Source organism: Opisthocomus hoazin, chromosome 8, assembly GCF_030867145.1.
Source record: "Opisthocomus hoazin isolate bOpiHoa1 chromosome 8, bOpiHoa1.hap1, whole genome shotgun sequence".
NCBI classification, from domain to species: domain Eukaryota; kingdom Metazoa; phylum Chordata; class Aves; order Opisthocomiformes; family Opisthocomidae; genus Opisthocomus; species Opisthocomus hoazin.
This window is the reverse complement of record NC_134421.1, coordinates 43,206,111-43,228,433: the sequence shown is the minus strand read 5'-3', so window position 1 is coordinate 43,228,433 and position 22,323 is coordinate 43,206,111. Positions and strand designations below refer to the sequence as shown.

Here is a 22,323-nt window from a genome sequence, read left to right as displayed (position 1 = left end):
AACCCCTGATTTTTAGAGACTCTATGTGGAATAATTCTCAAGGTAAATCTGCCGATTGAGGCAGTAGTCTCTTTTGGTGGATTGATTTGAATAAAGAGCTCTTAAACAGTAAGATGGAAGTAAAGCATTTTAGCATTTGTCTTGAATCGATGAGATTTTTGTTCTGTTTCACAACCTATTTCAAATTCTTTGTGAAAGCTGTTGATGCAAATTGAAAATGTTTTCATGAAATGTGCTGAAAGAAAATATAGTTGAATTACAAATGCTAAGTACATTTAGACTTTTTACTAGTCAAACTTATGTTATGAGCAAGAGTTGTAGATGAAGGTGAAGTATTTCCACTTTAAAAAAAAAAAAGGTAAAAGAGATTCAAATCTTGTGAAGGTGAATATCAGAAATAATAGTGAAGATGTTTCTGTATTTCAGAAGACAGATCCTGTCATTGCAAACCTATTAGTATGTATAAAGAATTTTAGTGAGGAATATGCCGATGGCTTACTTTGTAGAACTGGGTTTCCTTTCTTAAGTGTAATGCTTAATGGGATTATGAAGCCACATCTGTGCCAGAAATACTGCTTTCAGTACTATTTCACCAGAGTGATTTGAGTTTGTATTTCGCATACAAATAGTTCATCGCTTCCGTATTTCTGAAAATGCAACAAAGAAAAAACTATTATATTGTGGAATTCTAGATATTCTGTTTGTAAGAGAATTGAACGGAGCTGCATGTATTTATGTTTTCCATTATTTTGGTTGAAAAATAATTCCATGTTCTTAAACATAAACACACTGAAAGACTCAAACGTTCAGGGCACAGTCTGTTTTCTCTTGCTATTACGGTCTGTCAGAGTTATGATGTGATAGAGGGAGCAGGGACTCCACAAACTGACGTTGTGCAGGGCCTGCCAGGGTTTCATTAGGTGGAAACAACAGTTTAAATTGGGTTTGCCAATAGGTGAAGGGCAGCATTTCTTATAATAAAACTGCAGTTACGTAAAATAGTCTTGTATCTTTGCAGCACTGCCTGGATATACAGCTTGCTTTTCAGAGGTGTAACTAGTACAATCAAACAACTTGTGTTTCAGTGTACTTTATAGGTATTTTTCAAGAATGTTCAGTGGTTCAGGGATAAATAAATAGGTGGGAGATAGCATAATAAATGGTGAGTTGGAAAGGAATAGTCCTATGTGTCATTACTTCACTGTTCCATTTCCCAACGTGCTTTTAACTTTCTGAGGTAGTATTGAACAGCGAGTCATTGTGTTACTCTGTGTCCCTATGATATATGTGGACAATTTTAATTCATTTTACACATTTGCCGTTACCACAAGTGTGGAAGTAATGCATATGTGCATTTTTATGTGTGAAAATATTTAATAGAGAAATGGTAATGTATGGCAAATAGCCAGCTTTTCCTTACATGACACAATCCATATTTGTGGGTCACAAATTAACAATTACCAGCGTATGAAGGGAAAATTATTTACAGAATTTTGGTTGTAGACTCCAACTGAATGCTCTGTAATTGGTTATTTCAATCTAATTCATGGATTTTTTTTTCAGAAATACATAGTTGGATTTTATCTGTTTATATTAGTTTGCGTCTTGCCTAGCTGAACAGGTATCATTGAGTCAATTTTATGAAGTACTTCTGCTAGCACAGGATCACAAGAAATGGTCAAATTAGCTAAAGGGTAAATGTTAAGTAGCGAGCTCTTTGCTGTAGAGTAGACTTTGAAATTCTGATGAAGATTTCTGTTCTTTTTCATTCTCACGTGCACATCATATTTTTTCGCTGTGGGTATTGGGAGACCCTAACAGGTCATATAATTAATTTATTCTTAATTGGTTCTTACTGGATTGCTACAATGTTGTTGTGACTTAAAATTTGTTTTATAGCGACTTTTCCCATTTTCTTCATATTTTTCAGATTATGGCACAGGCTCAAGGATTGGGGAAGAGATACATTAAAGCCTTTTTTAAAGGTTTCTTTGTTGCTGTTCCGGTAACAGTGACTTTCCTGGATAGAGTTGCCTGTGTAGCAAGGGTGGAAGGAGCATCAATGCAGGTATTACTGAAAATATCTTTAATATCTTTTGTCTGTCAGAAAATTAAAAAGTGGCTGTCCACTGGCAATAGCAAGATAGAAAAAAGTCTTTTTCTCACATGTTATTAAATGACTTCATACATTGTAGTATGAAATAGTTTAATTTCAACTTTGTTAAACAAATGCTTTTATGATGTGAAAAGAAATGCTTTTGAGAACAAAACTTGCTAAAATTCTATCTCAGTAAAAGGAAAAAATAGAGATAAGTAGTGATAAAGATGTATTTTTTGATATCTTTCTAGTCATTTAGAAATGAAGATTTCGTTTTTTGAGCGCTACTTTTAGTCTCTTGGGATTGAATTGATGACTCACAAAGAGGCTTTATTAATTTTTAGTAGCTGTAGTCTAGTAATTGTAAGGCGAAACCAGTTCTTGCTATACTTGCTTTTTCTAATGAACAAGCATGGCACCATTTCTGTGAAGAATACTGAAAATGGCATGAACCTAATATTAATACCTATGCTTATAAGGACATAAATATTAGTTTGCTGTGTTTGCTTTGGTTATACTGAAAGTTTATACAGTGTAAGCAAATAAATATAAATAGGCTGTGTAACATTTAGAAGATAAATAAATACTTATGATAGCGAACAGCTACTTTGTTTCCTGTTATTGGGACTTGAAAAATTTGTGTTGTAATGTAGTTAGCCAATTTTTGTATTGTAACTTTGCATCTTAAATCATATGCACTGCATATTGCCGTGCCTCACCACGGATAACTGATTTGTTTTGTTCCAATGTTGTAACATTGCAATTAGCAGAGACTAAGCATTCGATTCTCGGATGCCCGGCCTGCTTTTCTGATTATCTGAGTAAGCTCAGAACCTTGAAGAGAGATTTCACAGCAATCAAGACCAGCTGCTGGAGTTTGATTTGTGCAGCGTTCATGCGGAAGAAAACTGGGCTAGAACCTGGGCTTGGCTGGTTTGCTTTAAAAAGCATGCAGTGGGGAGGAGGGAATGGCACGGTGGCATTGTGCCTTTTGTGGCAGTCTGTAGTCTTCTGTTTAACCTCTGTCAAGAAACCTCAGCTGGTCTAGAAGGCATCTCTCACCTCAAGAACAGGGGCCAAAGGAAAATCATCATACTCCAGTAATTCTACAGTCCAAGACCAAAAGTTAGGTTTAACATAACTTACCTTTGCCCTTTTCATTAATGTTATTCTGAATATCATTGATGACCGATCAAAGGTAGGAGAATCTCAGGACTTACAGTTGCAGAGCCAGTAATTTGCTGTAGAGAGGAGTGGGAAACCAGGAAAAAAGTTTCTTTCTCTCTTTACTATCTTCAGACAGGAGAAATTAAAATATATAACACAGCACCTAGATAAGTACAAAATCAACCAGACGAATACAACTCCCTCATTTTCCATCTCCCCATTTTTTGCCTCTTTTGGGATCTAGAGCCACATGCAGCATTCAGGGTGCAGATATATCTTGGATCATGTGGTGGATTTTTTTTTTTCCTACTAGTGAGCATGACTTGAGCATTTAATTCTTGAGGGTTTTTTTTTTATCATGCTACATTACCTTTCATTGTTTGGACTTCTCTGTCTCTGACATAATGTTCTGTTTGACATCCATTCTTGTTTGGATAGTTTTACCTCCATAGCTGGAAAGAAATTTTCTACATTTCCCTACTCCACAAGTCTATTGAGCCCCTCTGGTCAAGACCTCAGTTATATGTTTCCTCTGAAGTCAAAGTCTCACGTGTTAGGGAGTGCTCTGGTATTGGTCTGGAGTGTAGCTTCTGTAGTCACTTCAAGAGCATGTAGTTAACTGTGGTTTATCCATGGAAGATCTGAAAAACACTACAGTTATTCACTGCTCAAATTTATTTAACCTGACAAAAAAGGATATGCACTGTTCGTATTGGCTAGGGAAAGCAATATATATTCAGTGGATGATTAAAATCTAAGCTCTTCCCTTGATGTGTCTGTTGACTGAACATTCCCTCTGTTGACTGAAATATAGGTAGCTGTCTAATTTTACTGACATCTCAGTGTCTGTAAAATTCCCTCCCTGGTTTTGTTCTGGACTGTAGCACTGAAATAGAAGCTTGTTTTAAACTTATACGTGTATGGATGTTTTTCAGACTATAAAAAACACTTCCTAGTGCTTTTAGTAAGATACTAATTTTCTTGCCAAGATTTATTAGACACCTAACTAAGTCTGACAGGGATGTAATTATAAAGAATATATCCCTCTGTTGCAGAACAGCTTGAAGGAGTACTGGCCATCGTGTTCAATTCTGTCTATTTACTGTGTTCTCTGAAGAGTGGTCTATGTTGAATGTATCTGAAAGCTATAAGTATGAGGGAGAGTGAAGTTCAGTCAGGATGTAGTCATATATCCATCAATCGCATGCTTCTGATGATATCTTACTGTCTCAATTTGAAGATATCATGATATGATTCCCAAGAATTTGTAACAGACCTCTAAAATGTCTAGCTGGCTTTGTGTAAGCATCATTGTGACTCCTGCTGAGTCTGAAATTAAAAGTTCTGACAAGAAGCAAGGAATAAATCTCTCTGTGTCACACTCACTCTCATACTCTAGTTCTCTCTTGCGTGTTTTCTCTACCCCCACACTTTCTATTTTTGTTTTGGACCAGCCTTACTGCTACTTCATAGTTACTGACAATAGAAACACTTTCTGACCCCCTGGCAAGCACGGTGAATAAAGGTTCTAATGAAAATACAAATTTTCTGATTTATTCCCAGTCAGTTAAGACAGAGTTCAGGCATTTCATTGTCTCAAGCTGATTTTGTGTTGCTCTCAGCCACCTGTTGTAATTCCTTCACTTGTGCTGACTTCAGTGTATATGAGTGTTAACCCTAACCTATAGGGAGTAACAGTGAACTACTGCAGTTTATAATTTTAGTAATTTTTAATTGTTTCATTACAATGCTGCTTTTTTTTCTTTCCAGAACTACTGGGGTTTTTTAAGCCTCACATCAGATGGTTTTTATTCCTTAGGATTTTACAGGTTGATGTGCTCATCTAGCATTTTGTTAACAGTGGGTTTCAAGTGAGTTGTGATATGTTTACAACACTGAATGTAAGTGACACAAATAACTGATAATATGATTTCTTAATTGGCTCTTGTGGATTTTTTGTGACTCCTCTTGTAATGCTGGATGTATACTTTAAAATGTTTGTTATCGTATGGACATCTTCATATCTATTTATGTTTTTTTCTGTTGAGTTTCATTGCTTGTCTGGTATTATGAACTCTTCATACATAATGATGTGGGAAAGGGAATCCCCCAAGAATAAATAAATTTGTAAATTCATTAAATCAAATTGACTGTTTTCAAGTGAGATGGAAGATGACGGCGTATGTGCAACTTTATAAGCAAGTTCCATTGCAACCAGTTCAGTACCAAGGATTATAGCAAGTAGCCTGACCAGTGATCTCTGACGAAGCACACATGTTTCAGCAGCAAACATTATTGAATGTTCTATTCCATTATGCATAATAGCAGTGGTGATTATTCTGTGGCAGTTTCTCCTAACTTTATTATTAGGGTTACTGTACCTAAGCCTGTGAGCTCATGTGAATATTCTTTCTGTTCCCCAAGCTATAAGCAAATAAGTTGTGACCTTCTGGTATTCACTAGCAGCATAACAACTATCGAGTTAATATTTATAGTAAAAGGGCATGCTTTTACCCTTCTGCTTACAGAACCTCATGTCCTGTGGGGCTTCATCATATGGCTGGGGATTCAATTTGCATGCTTTTAGCATTAGATTAGTTAGTAATTGGGAAGAGTGAATGTTTTGTGACTTCTGCACCACAGTTCTAAATTAAGACCTGTGTGTCTCATTTGTAGCAGGCTATTATGCCAAGAACTTGGGCAAACGAGTTATAATGCTTCAAGCTAGAGGAAGGGAGAAGCCCCTGTATTATTTTATTTCTTATAAAAATAAAGAGACCTTGTGACCCTATTTGTCGACTACATTTTCAGAAGCTGTACTTTTGTTTTGCTAGACCTGAGACCTTACTACTAGTAAAAAAGTAATGAGGAACTAGTTGTGTCTGAACACCCTGCAATAAATTCTTTCTGTACTTTTTGTTGTGGAATCACAATTTATGGTATTTACATTAGAGAAAGACTTGCTGAAGGATTTAGATGATTTTTTTTAATGGAAAAATGTAATTGTTGATGTAAAATGAAAGTTTTCTCCTTCTAGTTTTCCTTACGTTTCTTCCACCAAAAGAGTATTTTTGTCTGTGCATTATGTATATGCCAATTTATTTTGTGGAAAAGAAAAAAATATTCTACATGGTTGTATTTTTCTCAAACATAATTCTAATGTGTAGTGAGTTGGATATCCACTCTGTATGTCAAAACCACGTGAGCAATGTATTGTTAAAACCAGCAAGCAATATAGTATTACATTTAGAGTGCTGAAAGTTATAAAGATTATGCAATATCTGAATGTATTTAAACTCTAAAGCATTTAGATTGTTTAAATACAGCAAATAGTAGGGGTCAACTGGGATAATGCATTTAGGCAATACTGTAACTACCTGGTGTATTTCTCTGTAAGATGAAGTTGATATAGATTTAGTTTAGAGGAAAAGTTTGTGTACAGTCATGTAAATATTTTCTAAGTATCAGCTGTGAAATACATTATATTTTAGAGCAGTGTGTTTAAAATTTCCATTTGTTTTGACCTCCTTTGTTGGCCCTTTAAGGTAGATACTATGGAGTACCAAGCAGTTTACTTTGTGAGAATCTACCGTATGTATGATTCCTGCTTTGTAAGATCAGCCTCTTTGCCTGATATTTAGTGTTGTTGTTAACTTCTGGCCCATATGTGCCTGCATTTGGTAAAATGAGTATGTGAATTGTTTGTGAATTTATATGTAAATAATTTGTATGTAAAGATACTATCCTTTGGTGAAAGCTGCTATGAAGGTGGAAAATCATTCAGGAAAATCCTGATTAAAATAATAATAATCAAATATCTGCTAAGTAACTTCTGTTTTTCATTTATATGGCTTTTGCCATGCATAGACTCTTAATAGATAAAATAGCGAGGAGTATTAATATATTTATAGCTTAGACTTGGACCATAGCTCTGTGGATGTTAGGGTGATCTGCTTTGATCCGCAGACGTACTTGACTAGAAATTTGCCCTATAGTCCACAGCTCAAAATGTAACTAGCCTTGTTTGCTGTTTAACTAGACATATTGTGTTATTTCCCTCCCCTCCCCAATATATTTATTCTTTTGACCTATCATATTCCTCACTATTCATGTGAATTACAGCTACTCAAGACCCACACACGTTACTTCTTGCACACTGAGAAGCTAGTTTTTCACAAGTCTTTGTCAACCGACCTGGTTAGCAAAGAAAAGATGAATGAGGACACTGTAGTAAAAAGACACCAGCAGTTTTAAACTGCTTTTAAAGTTAAAAATAAATATTAAATATCCATCCTGGTTTGGGAGCATAGTTTTACTGAAGAAAAATACAATTAAATTTAACACTGTGTAATTACTTGTGTTGAGAACAGTTAATTTCAGTCCTATACCCCAATTGGTTTGCTCATCAAAGGTACATTCAGTCTGGGGAGGGGAATCTCAGCAGTGAAAGTCTGGTGGTACACATGGAGGGCCAAGTTATTTTGTAAGGTGAACACTGAATACCTCTGCTACAAAAAAAACCAACCAACCAATTGTTATCAAATATTGCAGCTATCATACCGACAAATGAGGCACTGCCTAGTCTCAATACTCTGCTTTATTACATATGTCACCTAACTGTAGAGTCTAAATTAGAGGTCATCTGCTGGCCAGCTTGGAGATACCGTAATTGTATTTGAAGAGTTTGAAAAAGCTTATTGAGAAATAAGCTATCAAAAGACTTTAGCCTGGATTACTCTTAAATAATGTCTGTCTAGTAAAAGGAGTATTTGTATTGAAATAACCCCTGCAAAAATTTGTGAAGACAGTACTGTAGTGGGCTGCTTCCTTTCTCTGCTGTTTCTGACGGGTTAACTTGGAGCCAGCATTGACCACGTACCCTGATTTTGTACCATGTCACACAAAATAGTTATGTATGGTTCTGTGTACCTCCTACTGCTCTGTACTAATTACTTCATTATTTTAATGTTGAGGTTAGAGAACAGTCTCATTTCACTGCACGGTTCTGTGAGAGTTCATGCTTCTTTGTATCAGGCCCACATTTACTGACAGTGTCAGTATATGCTGTAGGTGTAGGGTTTGTTTTTTCCCTTTGCAAAGGGTGCTGAGATTAGTATTGTTGCAAGTACATATTTCATTTTTAGCACGTTATGCTTGTATAAGCAGTAAGATGCCTGCAGAAAGTTTGCTTTTTCTGGGAACTAGTGTTTTTTCTTCTCCTTTGCTTTTAATACGAAATAATATGCAGTAAAGGCAATCACTTCTTTCACCAGGCTTGCCATAAGTATGTATCCTGTGTAATTTAATTTGCATGCAGTACTGCATTGAAAGATGTGAACTATAGTTCAGAAATTAATGACATTTATTGTGGCATTTAATAATGAAAGATATTTCCCAGAATGCAACAGATTCTTGGTCCTCTTGTAGTAAGTGGGAATAGTTTTACTGATTTCAATGGATTTCACCTGTTGATGGAATGAGAGTCAGGTGGAAGACTGATGGAGGAAATGTAGCTCTAAAGCTGTTTTTTTTCGCCCTCTCACAGCCTTCTTTGAATCCTGGGGGGAGACAAGCATCTGATATAGTGCTCTTAAGCCACTGGAGTATTCGAAATTATGATGTACAACGTGGGGACATTGTGTCATTGGTGTAAGTAATTTTGCACAGATTTCAATACATGCTTATATAAATGTCAAGCCATCAGTATTTAATAGTTAATAAAATACTGTAAGTATATGTAAGAATAAGGAATATAAAATTTTTAATAATGCATTGTTGTTATTCCTATAATCAGCTTTCAAAACTCAGAAACGAGTTCAGAGAATGCGTTACCAAGTTTTTACTTGAAAGGAATGCAGTGTAAGATATTGTGTGATGCAGTATATATGTGTACCAAATCTGCCAAGAAAAAAACCAGTATGTGGCTTAATCGAGTATACTTCTTAAGTTGTTTGTGAGAAAAATAGTGTTTCTTTGCCAATTATTAATAACTTTTTTTTCTTCTGGAGCAGTCTGGCTACTGAATAAAATTTTAGGTAAGATCACAAGAACTCAACTGTCTCTGTAAAGCATAAATGTAGCAAAAAAAAAAAAAAAAAGTTTTACAGTTTATAATGGGGAGGCCTATGTATCAAACCAAAAGGTGGCAGTGTTTTGCTGTTGAAAATATTCAAGACTAAGAGAGGACAGAAACTCCATTTCAGCCTGAATGTAATGTAGAAATGAAATGTCAAAGTGTGCCTAACTGGCACAATGATACATTCTCATACTACATTCTTGGATAGTTTAAGCTTAAGGTTTTAGTTTTGTAAGTGAAATGCACGATATGTCGATTATAACAACTGTGTTTGGAAGCTATATTATCTGGCTTACTTTTCATCATATATCTCTTATAACTGTCCCAGTTTTTTGCCCACTTCTTCACTGTAGTGGTAATTTGTATGACAATTTTCACTACCAGCTCTTAAAGCAAACTCTCTCACATGGTCTTCATTTGTTAGAAACTTCACATTTGCTTTATGGTTCATGTTATTGTCTGGCCTGTAAGATTTTCTGTAAATGGTCCTGCTACAAATATGAAGTTATTAATGTTTGCAACACCTAATAATGCAAAAGGACTCCAATTTCAGGTCATTTAATCCCTGCTTGTAAAAATTGATTCTGCCTGTGTGTGCATCCCTCTCCCCAAGTCATGCTCTGGTGATTGTTTAAAACAGTGAATGTAACTGATTAGTCACTAATAGACTGAACAGAAGATGAGCATGTTGTCTGATCAGAAAACAGAATGAATAGTTTCATTCTTGTTATACTGCTTCAGGGTTTGTGGTGCCATCTGCATTGCTTGCTTTCACTTTGATATATATTTGGGCATGATAACTAAATTTTAGGTGCTGTGGTTATTTTGTATGTTTTGAAAATTTTGCTTATTATTGGTGGAGCTTATGTACACCCACATGGAAGAAGTCACATTGTATTTATGCACTGTACTAAGGTTTTTCTTAAGCTTTGGGGAACTATGCTGAATAATCAGACTAGAGAATTCAAAAAGCTCTTTAAAAAGGAAGCTAAACAATGTAAAAATCTGTTGAATAGTTTTAATATGAAAATATTGAAGGATATTTTATATATCAGTAACAACTTTTAAGTTGTGAAGTACTGCATATGGGTTTTTTAGAAGCAGCTTTGGCCTACTATCTTATTGTAATGCAAAGTTTTTAGTTGTATTGTAAAGACTTGCAGGATATAGTATCTGGATGTGATTTGTACCCATGTGAGTTGTTTTGAGACTTGGTACATGAGGCTTTTATTGTGTAAACGGATTAGTATTTTTATCGTTTTCTTTTTGATAGTTTACCTATGATTTCTGTAACTCACTAGTGAATAGATATCCTATGTATATGCATAAATTTTACTCAGTGGTCTTCAGAGGATTTGGCTGATTTAGGCAAAGCATGAACAGGAAATGTCAGTCTCCCCTCAGCTGCTGCTTTTTCTGTTCCTGTCAGAAATTCACAGGAGAAAGTGTTGGTGTGACTGAGAGAGGCGGATGGATACGTAAACCTTCTTTTATATCCTGTTTGGCTGCTTAACATTTATCTGCTGTCTTCTCTTTGCCATAGTAGAAAATAGCCATGAAATTGTGGGAGGGTGGTCTTTTGCAAAACAAGAGCGGGGGTCAAATATTCCTTCATGGCAGCTTGACCAGGGCCATCCAAGCTCTTTGCTTTCTTCAAACCATCAGAAATACTGTGTCACTCTGGATAGGTGCTGTTTCTGTCGCATCTCTTAAAAAGGATTATTGGGGCCCCAACTGGCAAAGTCCGGTGCAAGTAGGTGGCCAACAGCCCAAACCTTGGAGCAAAGAGATAGTTAGTCTAGGTGGCCCTGCATGCCCCAAGAGAGGATCAATCAGCCTATGATTATGCTTGTGATGCTGCTTGCAGATCCAAAAGTTATTTTTCAAAAATATGTATTTTTGTAATTTGCTGACTTTGATTACAAATGAGTACCCTGTTCCCAAACACTTGGTGGTGTTTATTCCTGGTTAATGTACTAAATGAAGACTGCATGTTTATGGAGACATGTCATGTCTCTGTCATCCCTGTCTCCACATCTGATGTGGATGTAACTATGCATCACAACACAGCTGTGAAATTAGCCACTGTGTGTGCACATGTGTGTGTACCTGGTTTTAGACGTGATATTTAGAATGGCATTAGTCCTTAAAAAATATAAAATTATAGAGTCAGATAAAACCAACGGAGGTAATAAGTTGGTAGCAAAGAATAATTTGTTTACTCGCAGTTTAGTGTTTTACAAATAGTTAAATCTTACCTCAGCATTTTAGAAGATGTTTTAACATTTTTCCGTTTAGCTTGAGCTCATCCTTACTGATACCAGAATTGAGTGAGCTCAATGTTACATGTTATAATTTTTGAACTCACAATTTTAAGCTGATTCAGAACTAATGTAAAATAATACCATCCTTAATTTGATCATTTGCTTGAGTGCTTAATTTGAATACTACTATATCACTGGGACTTAAATTAAAAATCAAAAGGGGAATATTTTTTCAATAAATAATTTCCATTAGTACATCTTCCAGAATACTACCTTTGCATTTCTTAGAGATAAAAAAAAAAAAAAAAAAAGTCTGTTATGTTCTTTGTGATGGAATTGCATTTGTTTCTCTTCAAAGAGAGAGCATAGTCATGTGGCACATAGGGCCAGCTTTAAAAGGTAAATGAATGCATATTTTTGCCAGGCAGACCTTGATCTTTCAATAACTTTTGTGGTGAAACAGGCATTTTGTTTTGTAAGAGCTCTCCTGAGGTAGATCCCAGCAGTTATGCAGAACTTTATCAGATATTGCAGACTGAGTTGCAGGATAAGTAGGCTTCTCCCAGCTGGTTTTACTCTGTAAAGTTTGGGTGCCAACAGCATTGTAGCTGTAGCAGTCTGCATCACAGTGTGGGCTGTGCAGCTCATGCAGGTCCTTAGGAATATATGCTGCAACTGCACATCCTAGTACTAATGGAGATAGTGCTCTTTTGTTGTGTAATAATGGACATTTTTGCCAACTTACCTATACAGAATTTCATTTCTACTGTGTACAAATGCAGGTGGTGTTGTAAAAAGATGTTGCCAAAGAGTGATTTGTAGCTCTAGAGTTAATTTTGCTTGTTTCTGCTGAAAGCCTGATCTCCTGAATGTAAAATCTTGCTCTCTTTTTATTCCAAAATTCCTGTCTTAGTGTAGAAGGAAGTTGTTGCAACATGTAGAAGGCTGCAGAATCAGTGTGTCTATGTAGAACGGGTATTTTATCTATATGTCAAAATTTAAGTAAGCTTTTGAAATGAAGACACAACAGTATTAATTCAGACATTTGTATTTATCTAAAAAAAAAATTTCAAGTTTGGACATTGTCCTGTTCTTTGCTTGGTTAATAGATTTTTAACAAAGGAGTTAACAATGACTGCAATATAAACAGGGTTGTTTGTTAGATTTTGAATGATGAAATTTCAAGGCTGTAAAAATTCACAGATACGAATTTTAGCCTTTGGAGTTTATGTTACTTCTGTAATAGAGAGAACACCTTCTCCAAGGTGTGACTGAGAGCGGGAACCTACTTGCTAGATAGGTTGCCAGGTGTCCCTCCATTTCTAATTTAGAATGTGTACTTATGCATTAAATGAAAATAGCTATGCTAGCGTAATCTGGAAGAAGACTGAGAACCAATGCTGTTTGTTCTGTACGTTCTGAATGGCAACATGCTTCTAAAGTTTTGAACTATAGTAGCTAAATGAAAATAGGCAGTGTATTTAAAAACATGTTCTTAAAGGTCAGCTATAATAACAAGGAATTAAATGTTGTATATTTTGTCAGCTTCTTGTGAGTTCTTATATAAAAACACAATTGCTCTAAGTACAAAACCAACTTTTTACGTAGAAAATTCCTTGATGTTTGGGGGGAAAAAAAAAATCTTACTTCCTGTCTGCTATTCTGATGAAGGATATTAAATGGTTTCTGTCACTGCATCCTCTGACTAGAAGATTATATGTTCAGGCGTTGCAGCAAACTCCCTGACTTTTGGTAACTGCTAAGTATTTTTCTGTAAGGCTATGCATGTTTGAGCTCTGAAAAATCCAGTGCAAATCAACACTTTGGAGGAAGAATCAAAGTATTGTGCGTGAGGTTGTGTCTGCTGCTGTATCCCACACTGACAGTGCCTCAGTCTTCACTGGCAGCCTCTCTCCTCACCCCTCCCGAGTCGATGAATGGCATGAAGGAGACCAGGAGGGTAAAATCCCTCCAGCTGTAAGTGAAGACCAGGTTCAGGACCTCCTGAGGAACCTAAACGTACAGAAGTCCATGGGACCTGATGAGATGCATCCCAGAGTCCTGAGGGAACTGGCTGATGTAGTTGCCAAGCCACTCTCCATGATATTTGAAAAGTCATGGCAGTCAGGGGAAGTTCCCAGTGACTGGAAAAAGGGAAACATTGTGCCCCTTTTCAAAAACGGTAGAAAGGAAGACCCTGGCAACTACCGACCTGTCAGCCTCACCTCTGTGCCTCGGAAGATCATGGAACAGATCCTCCTAGAAGATATGCTAAGGCACATGGAGGCCGGGGAGGTGATTCGAGACAGCCAGCATGGCTTCACCAAGGGCAAGTCCTGTCTCACCAACCTAGTGGCTTTCTATGATGGTGTAACAACAAGGGTGGACAAGGGAAAAGCTATGGATGTCGTCTATCTGGATTTTTGTAAAGCCTTTTACATGGTCCCCCACAACATCCTTCTCTCTAAATTGGAGACCCATGGATTTGATGGGTGGACCGTTCAGTGGATAAGGAATTGGTTGGATGGTCGCAGCCAAAGGGTAGTGGTCAACGGCTCAATGTCCAGATGGAGACCAGTGACGAGTGGAGTCCCTCAGGGGTCCGTACTGAGACCGGTGCTGTTCAATATATTCAATAACATGGACAGCGTCATCGAGTGTACCCTCAGCAAGTTTGCAGAGGACACCAAGCTGAGTGGTATGGGTGAGACACCAGAAGGACGGGATGCCATCCAGAGGGACCTGGACAAGCTGGAGAGGTGGGCCTGTGTGAACCTCATGAGGTTCAACACAGCCAAGTGCAAGGTCCTACGCCTGGGTCGGGGTAATCCCCGCTATCAATACAGGCTGGGGGATGAAAGGATCGAGAGCAGCTCTGCTGAGAGGGACTTGGGGGTACTGATAGACGAAAGGCTGGACATGAGCCGGCAATGTGCGCTGGTAGCCCAGAGGGCCAACCGTGTCCTGGGCTGCATCAGGAGAAGCATGGCCAGCAGGTCGAGAGGTGATTCTGTACCTCTACTCTGCTCTAGTGAGACCTCACCTGGAGTACTGCGTTCAGCTCTGGAGCCCTCAGCACAAGAAGGACATGGAACTGTTGGAGCGGGTCCAAAGGAGGGCTACAAAAATGATCTGAGGGCTGGAGCACCTCTCCTATGAGGACAGGCTGAGAGAGTTGGGCTTGTTCAGCCTGGAGAAGAGAAGGCTGCAGGGAGACCTGACTGCAGCCTTGCAGTACTTAAAGGGAGCCTATAGGAAAGATGGGGACAATCTTTTTAGTAGAGACAGCAGTGACAGGACGAGGGGTAATGGTTTTAAACTAAAACAGGGTAGGTTTAGGCTGGATATAAGGACGAAATTCTTTACAATGAGGGTGGTGAAACACTGGAACGGGTTGCCCAGAGAGGTAGTGGAGGCCGCATCCCTGGAAACATTCAAGACCAGGTTGGACAGGGCTCTGAGCAACCTGATCTAGTTAGTGGTGTCCCTGCTCGCTGCGGGGGGGTTGGACTAGATGACCTCTAGGGGTCCCTTCCAACCCAAAACTTTCTGTGATTCTATGATCTGTTCAGAAATGAGAACTGGAAAAGATAGTTGACGTTATGATTTTGTGTGATGGTTCAAAAAGTTTCATCCTATTCACACAAATCTGAAAAATGCAAATTTTGAAGAAATGTGGTTCTGTTCAGTTGATGGAAATAGAAGAGTTCTCAAATAGTGCAAAGTGAATACATACTACTCATAAAACATCACTAATTAGAATTTCATTTGTAAGACTAGCCTAGTAAAATAAAAATCAGTAAGAAGGTACTTACTGAAGGAACTGCCTTGAATTTGAATCAGTAGCTGTAATTATGAGAAGACTTCCTACTAAATTCTCATAGATGTAACATGAATAGATATTTAGTGGTTCTAGCATTATTTTTAAGAAAGCATCTTTCTGACTAAAGTAGCGTGTAATGTTTTACAAATACCTCTGTCTGACCTTCTTAAGTCTTCCAATTTCTATTTTATTTTTGTTTGTACTTAGGTCCCTTTACCAAGTCATCTGTCTTCTGGCAGGTAGGACACTGCAAAGGAGGTTGTGCTGACATAGAAGCTAAATAATTACGTTACTTTCTGTGCCTCAGTGACCTCAGAAAATCTTTTCCTAGTGTGTTCTTTTAGCTGGGAAAAAAGTCCTCATGTTTTTTCCTGATAAAAGTCAAATATGTAGTTCTACTTTTATTATTTGTGTTATAATCTATTCTTAGAGTAGATGTCATAGTATATATGAGTGTGTTAATACTATTGATTAAAGAAGGACTTGCATCTTGATTTTATAAAGTAAGGAAAATCCAGTTTCTAAAGAAAGTTTTCAGATCCTGTACATGATCCTCAGTTTTATTATGAAATGCTCAGGTTGGATTTAAGTAGGCAATTACTGTAATACTGTGGAAACTGAGCAGTTGTGGAGGAAAGAAGTTGTTGTTGTTAAAGTTATGGTTATTTAATTTTAAGTCTATGGGTATGAGTGGGAAGTTTACAAGATCTGATTGCACGAATTATTGCTGGAGAGAGTCTGACTAGAATCTTTAGGCCAAAAGTGACATACGTGATTGCTATGGCTTATAGATTCTTTAGTGGTCAAATTGCAATTTGGAGAAATAAAAATAAATATATAATTTTTTTTCTAAACAGTTAATGGAAGTCAGACAGATGGCTTAGGCCATTTGTGAAGGAGGTGTTAGCTGATCGGGAAGAGTACTGTATTGTTATAAGTGGTGCCAGTAAGAACTTCATATTCTGGTTGATTTTGATTTTATTGGCCTTGCTATTGAATTAAGCACCTTTCTGTTGAATTAAGAAACAAATTTTTACTTGTTGAATATTTTTTAAAGTAGCCATTAGAATACTTCATTGCATGTTTACTAAAAACCACCTCATTGACTACTGAGTTAAGCTGATCGACAAAAGTGAACATACAGTTTACGTATGTTAAGCTAACATAAACTAGAATGTGGCCAACTGATAATTAAAAAAGAAGAAATTTGTCATTCTATCACAACAACGTATGTCAGATAAAATTATAAAATCTACATCAGGTACTTGATAGGATTTAAGTGGCTCCGAAACCTTGCTATAAGGTCAGTAATTTTGGCTCTAAAAGCAAATGTTGGGATTTAATAACGGAAGATCATTACCTGAATCAGTTTTTTTTAATTCTAGCTAGCATCTCTTGAATAAATTTATGGATGTCAGTGTGGTTGTCAGAAATTCTGTTTAAAATGTGAATTCCTATTAGTTAGAACATAGTTTAATCTTAATGGCTATTCATAAGATAATTCTATCAATTCTCATCTGAGGTATTGCTCTTACAGTGGCTGAACGGTACAAATTGGAAGAACTGTAAATCGCTATTACCGTGTCTTCTGCTGTTGGTTTTGGGTTTGGTTTTTTTTACTGCATATAGCCTTTAATTTTCATTTACAATGCAGCATTGAGGGACTTGACAAAAATAATTAAAATCAGATGCACAGTCTGTGATATTTAGTTGAATTTACTGCTAAGTAGCATAAATTTCACTATGACATATTCTGGTGAATGTGGAGGGAAACTGTGATCTTGCCAACCTCAGTACCAGTTCAATAGCATTGGGATTAAAGCTGTTTTATACAGGGTCATCTACTGATCGATACTCCTTGTTTTAAGTATTGTTCTTCTTGTCCCATATGTATTTACACTAGAATAACTGCGAGTTATGGTTATGTTGCAAGTCAGACAGATTAGGAAGTGAACAGTAAAAACAAGTTACACTTGAAGTTTCATCCAAATAAATATACATCTGGTTCTTAGGAAAACAAGAATGATGGGAGAAGAACTGGTTCTGTTGTGATCTTTAAGTTATAAGATGATCAGATAAAGTGTTAGAAGCTCGTTAATACATAAGGAGGACGTATGTTCTGCTGAAGGAGGATTGTTAACAGTAATTTTCAATCTCAAAACAAAATTAATTTGTCCATTCAATTTGTTTATTTTTACTTCACTTTTTGGTGGTCAGGCATGTGAAGACAAGAAAGGGGGAATAACTGTATTCTAACAAATGAAATAACTTTTATCTGCCTCTATTCAATAGAAAGGGGAACAGCATAGAATAGGTTTTTCTACTGTTCTTGATGATGGGCAGTCATAGTATGTTGGAGATCCTGGGTCTAAGTGGGCAGCTGCTTGAAATACTGCAGAAATGACAGCCACGATGTGACTGGCTGGGATCCTGTAACCCGCTGCCTTACAGTGGGATGGATGACTGCCCTGCGAAGGTCGTGTTGACCAAAAGGAGCTTGAAACCTGCCTTAGTTTAGAACAATGTCACTTTTACGTTTTGAAATATTTATGATTTATATGGTAGGAACTTGCTTTGATTTCATCAGAATCTGGTGATATAAATGCCTGCTGCAATGTATGTACAGAAAAGTGACAGTATATTTTTCCTAAACTTTTTTTTCTTTAACCTTAAGAAAATTTGACAACTCTAATAGGGAAATATTTGATGTATTTTTTCCCCCGTACATTTCCAACTGCTGAGAAGTAAGTACTGGTCATTTATGACTCGCATTGCTTATAGGTACCCAGAGCTAGAAAATATTTTACAAGTCAGTGAAATAGTCTACACAATCTCATTGCTGGAAGAGGCAGGAAATATGATTGTTTCAGCAACTAGCGGGCAATTCCAATGCTCATTCTTTATGGGGTATTCAGATTAGACGCTTTCTGAAGAAAATTCAGACTGAATGTCTGTGATGGTATAGGATAAAAAAGTCATGGGTATTCATATGGTTATCCCTGCACAAAAATATCAAGTGTGTTTTTGATTATGATAGGTATAGATGGACCATAATTTTTAAATGTGTACTCAAGCTACTGAACAGATAGCTTGAAGCTTTAGAGGATTGTTAAACTGAAAGTAATTTCCTTTGAAGGTAAAGGACTTGAGGAAGCCAATGCACCAGCTATGATTCCTAAAGAAGATATGTATCAAAGTACTTAAACTTCGGTTCCACAGAACTGGGGAAATTCAGAGTGCTGAACTGACGAAGTACTAGATTCACTTTAAGATAAACTTCTCACTAGATTAAGATCTTACCTTTCCTACTGCTTTACTTGAGTCGTGAGTGATTCAAGAGTAATACACATTTTGGTTCTGAAGATGCTCTGTCAAATTCTATTATGAAGAAGTTGTGCTTATACTTAGAGAGGGAGTAATGAAAATTCTTTTTTATAGAACACATCTGGATATCAGCTTACCTTTTTTTCTCCATATGAAACCATTGTCTTTCAAAGACATCCAGTTTCTGGATAGGCTTGCATATTCCAATGCCAAGTTCTGTTACCTGCAATAGTATGAAAGCTTTAACAGAGAAGTGTGCATAGGATGTTGTAATATGCTTTGTCAATGCTTGAAACCTAGAATGCAGTAATTTTTCTTAAGTGATGAAGCTTGATAATTTTGTTTTGAAGTTCTGTACATAAGCTATTAAACAAATGAACTTGGTTCTGTAGTTTTTGAGTATGCAAAAAGTTATCTAAATACATTTTAGCCTTTTGTGCAGTTAGGCTACTTTTTATTTTGTGTACAATCCAGCAAATACTGAGGTAATATTTCATTATAGGGGATATTTCGTACAGTGTGTTCTTGGACAAATTATAGTTTAAATGCTGCCACGACTGATTTCATATCTTTTAGTAATAACTTCCCCTAAGTCAGTTTAATCAGTTGTATTGTGAGCAACCATAAATATTAACTGCAGAATGTTACTTCTAGGAAACTTTCAATGAACTATACTTATGATGACAAAGTGAATTCTGCTTACACATCAAAATATTTATTTCCAATCTAATTGATGAAGTTGGAAGAAAAACCATGGGTCTTGACCTGTGCTGAGTATATTGTGGACATGAATATTTTAGCATGTAATAAGCAGAGTCTTGGCCTTGTTTTCTTTTTTTTTTTCAGCCTGTTAGCAAAGGCAAAAACAAGGGAATGGCAAATTATCAGGTTTAAAATGATAATTAACCTTATCATCACTGTGTTTTCTAGGGAAATTATATTAAGCTGTATGTATTCATGAACATAACATTAGTTTTTTTATGTGCAATCAGCTACTCCTGGAAAGTGCAAATGAACAAAATTTAGCTTTAAATACATGCATATATATTTGTTCAGCTGAGAGGGACTTTATTGCTGCTGTTGTATCTGTTGATTAGCTAAAGACAAATGGAGTCCAGCTTCTCTGAGGCACACAGCAAAGGGACGAGGGACAATGGTCACAGTTGTAGCAAGGGGTGATCTGACCAGATATAAGGAAAAACATATGCACAGTTAGCCAGAGAGACTATGAAATGTCAATCCTTGGAGGTATTTAAAACTTGACTAGCAAAAGCCAGCGCACTCTGATCTGCCTTTGAAGTTGCATCTGTTGTGGCCAGCAATTGAAGATGACTCCCAGAGGCCACTTCCAACCTGAATTATTCTGTTTGTCTACATCAAATGGAATTTCAGCAATGGAACTTTTAAGATATGAGACATAATTGCAGTACACCTTCAAAGTTAGAAGTCAACATTATCAGTTAGTGTTTATAACATGCATTGTGATGTTTTAAATTAGATTTATAGCACAGAAGTGGAGTTTCTAAAAACCACTTATTCTGTAGATGTGGTGGTGATATTTGTGTTCTGGTGGTTTCTAGAAGACCCAGTCATGCATTGGAAGCCTGTTGTGTTAATAGCTGAATGTACAGAGAGAGATAAGATTGCATTCGGGTTTTGTAACTAGATTGTAAATTCTCTAAAGGAGAAACAATGAGTAGATTCAGGCAGGTGCATGTGGTGAAACAATCCATGGGATGGGTGGCAGTCTGCACGCAGATAGCTGAACATTGGTCCATGTTTAACATACTATAGTGAAGGGAACTGCTTTGCCAATGTTTGTGGAGAGCTGTTCCCAAGTCAGAAGAGGAGCCTGGACAAGTACGCAAGTAATTGTTTACTCACTTGTTAAATTTTCAATTAAGTCTGACCAGATTCATTCATAAGGGACAGGGTCAACATTCTGACTGTAAATCAGAGAGAAATACGTCAGGAACAAAATATAAAAGATACCTAAAAACAAGGCAAAATATTTAATGTGACAGAAAACTGAAAACAAAGAGGGGGGTCACTGATGAATTGTAGTGTCATGGCTGTAATTTAATGACTTGATGTAGGTAGAATCTAAAAGAATCTTTTTATTTTGTAAATAGAACCTCAGTTGATTTGAACTTGACCTGTGTCCTCTGCCGATATGGAGCAGAACGCTTTAGCCTGCTACTCTCTAGCCACTCAGCTCAGATTTTCTGAGGTACTGTAGGTATCTTCTTTCATGACTACCTTTGTGACATGTAAAAGAACAGTATATAAACAGAAATTTGGACTAGGGAAAAAGTAGAAGTAAAAACTTAAAATTATAGTTCACTTAAAACCAAGATCCATAGCATAATGCCATTTAGGGTTTCAGTAATTAACAGTGTATATCTTAAGGCAAAAAAGAGATAACTAGTGAGCATATTTCTTGTGTTATGTGTTGGTTTATATGTTTGCTTTAAGGGACAGATTAGTGGCATTCTCAGAACAATAACTTTGATGTTTCAAGAACTAGGGCAACTGTAATGAGAGAAGTGTGGTCTTCCCATATAAAGGGAAGTATATTGTCAGCAAGCAGAAAATAATAGCATCCTGTACACCCAGAAGGCCTGCTGTGATGTTTGCGTCTGCGTAAGATCCCCTTCGCCCTCAGAGCAGTCTATTTTTAAACTGGTGCTGAGTTTGACCTTAGTAAAGAGATACTGTTGGAAGATATTTAAATGCGTGATCTTGCACAGTGTGTTCCTCAGTCCTATAGGACTCTGACAGCAGTATATTTTTTACAGCAGATTTGTATTAGTTTGCACTTTCCTTGAGTTCAAAGGCTTATCTGTTTAACATTAAAGGGGAAAACTTAATTATAAATTACATTCCGTATCCTTAACTGATAATAGTTTAGCTGAATTCGTGAGACAGAATTAGAGACTTAGCTTCATTGTTGCAAGCAGCTTGTGATGAGATGGTTTCACATCTCTGATTAAAATAGGAATAGCTTCCATAGAATGTGAAATGCTGACTGGGTTGTTAACTACATTTTCCTCACGGTGAGCTACGATTTCTTTGTAAAACTTGTGAAGAATATAGATTGTTCTAGGTCAGTATAACCACTTCTTCATAGGAACAGCATGCACACCTTAGAGAACTGAAGGGGGCTGTCGATATAGTTGACGTGTTTATTGTAACGTTTAAAACACCTTGCAAAGCCAGGACATTGTAGGAACAATAAGTTTTCATGGTCCTCTTGTGACCTTCTAAGATAATGTTTGGCTCTTACATTATTCCATGATATCTGTAATGTAATATTGAAAGTTAGCTAGATTTTTTTTAAATAAGTCGACTTAACAGTTGTCACACATGTTTTTCTGTGGTCAGACAGTGCTTTTAGTGCATCAGCAGGACTGCAGCACTACTGCTTAACTGGGAGAGAGGGCGCCTCATTCTATATGTTTTAAAACAGACAGCGATGAGACAATGTGACGTTAGGATGAATCTTTACTGGGGGAAATTTATGATGTTCTGAAAATGTGTTGGCTAATGTTAAACCTGACTTAGCAAAACA

General features: G+C 36.8%; 1 protein-coding gene across 5 annotated transcripts in view; it reads left to right on the top strand.

The window, feature by feature from the left end:
* The window catches only part of IMMP2L (inner mitochondrial membrane peptidase subunit 2), a 507,930-nt gene that overhangs the window by 11,755 nt on the left and 473,852 nt on the right, over nucleotides 1-22,323 (top strand). For all 5 annotated transcript variants that reach the window (XM_075428260.1, XM_075428255.1, XM_075428258.1 and 2 more), the window contains exons 2-3: nucleotides 1,931-2,068; nucleotides 8,811-8,914. In XM_075428260.1, the coding sequence (XP_075284375.1) occupies nucleotides 1,934-2,068; nucleotides 8,811-8,914 (239 nt within the window). In that variant the 5' untranslated portion in view covers nucleotides 1,931-1,933. The remainder of the gene's footprint in view (nucleotides 1-1,930; nucleotides 2,069-8,810; nucleotides 8,915-22,323) is intronic.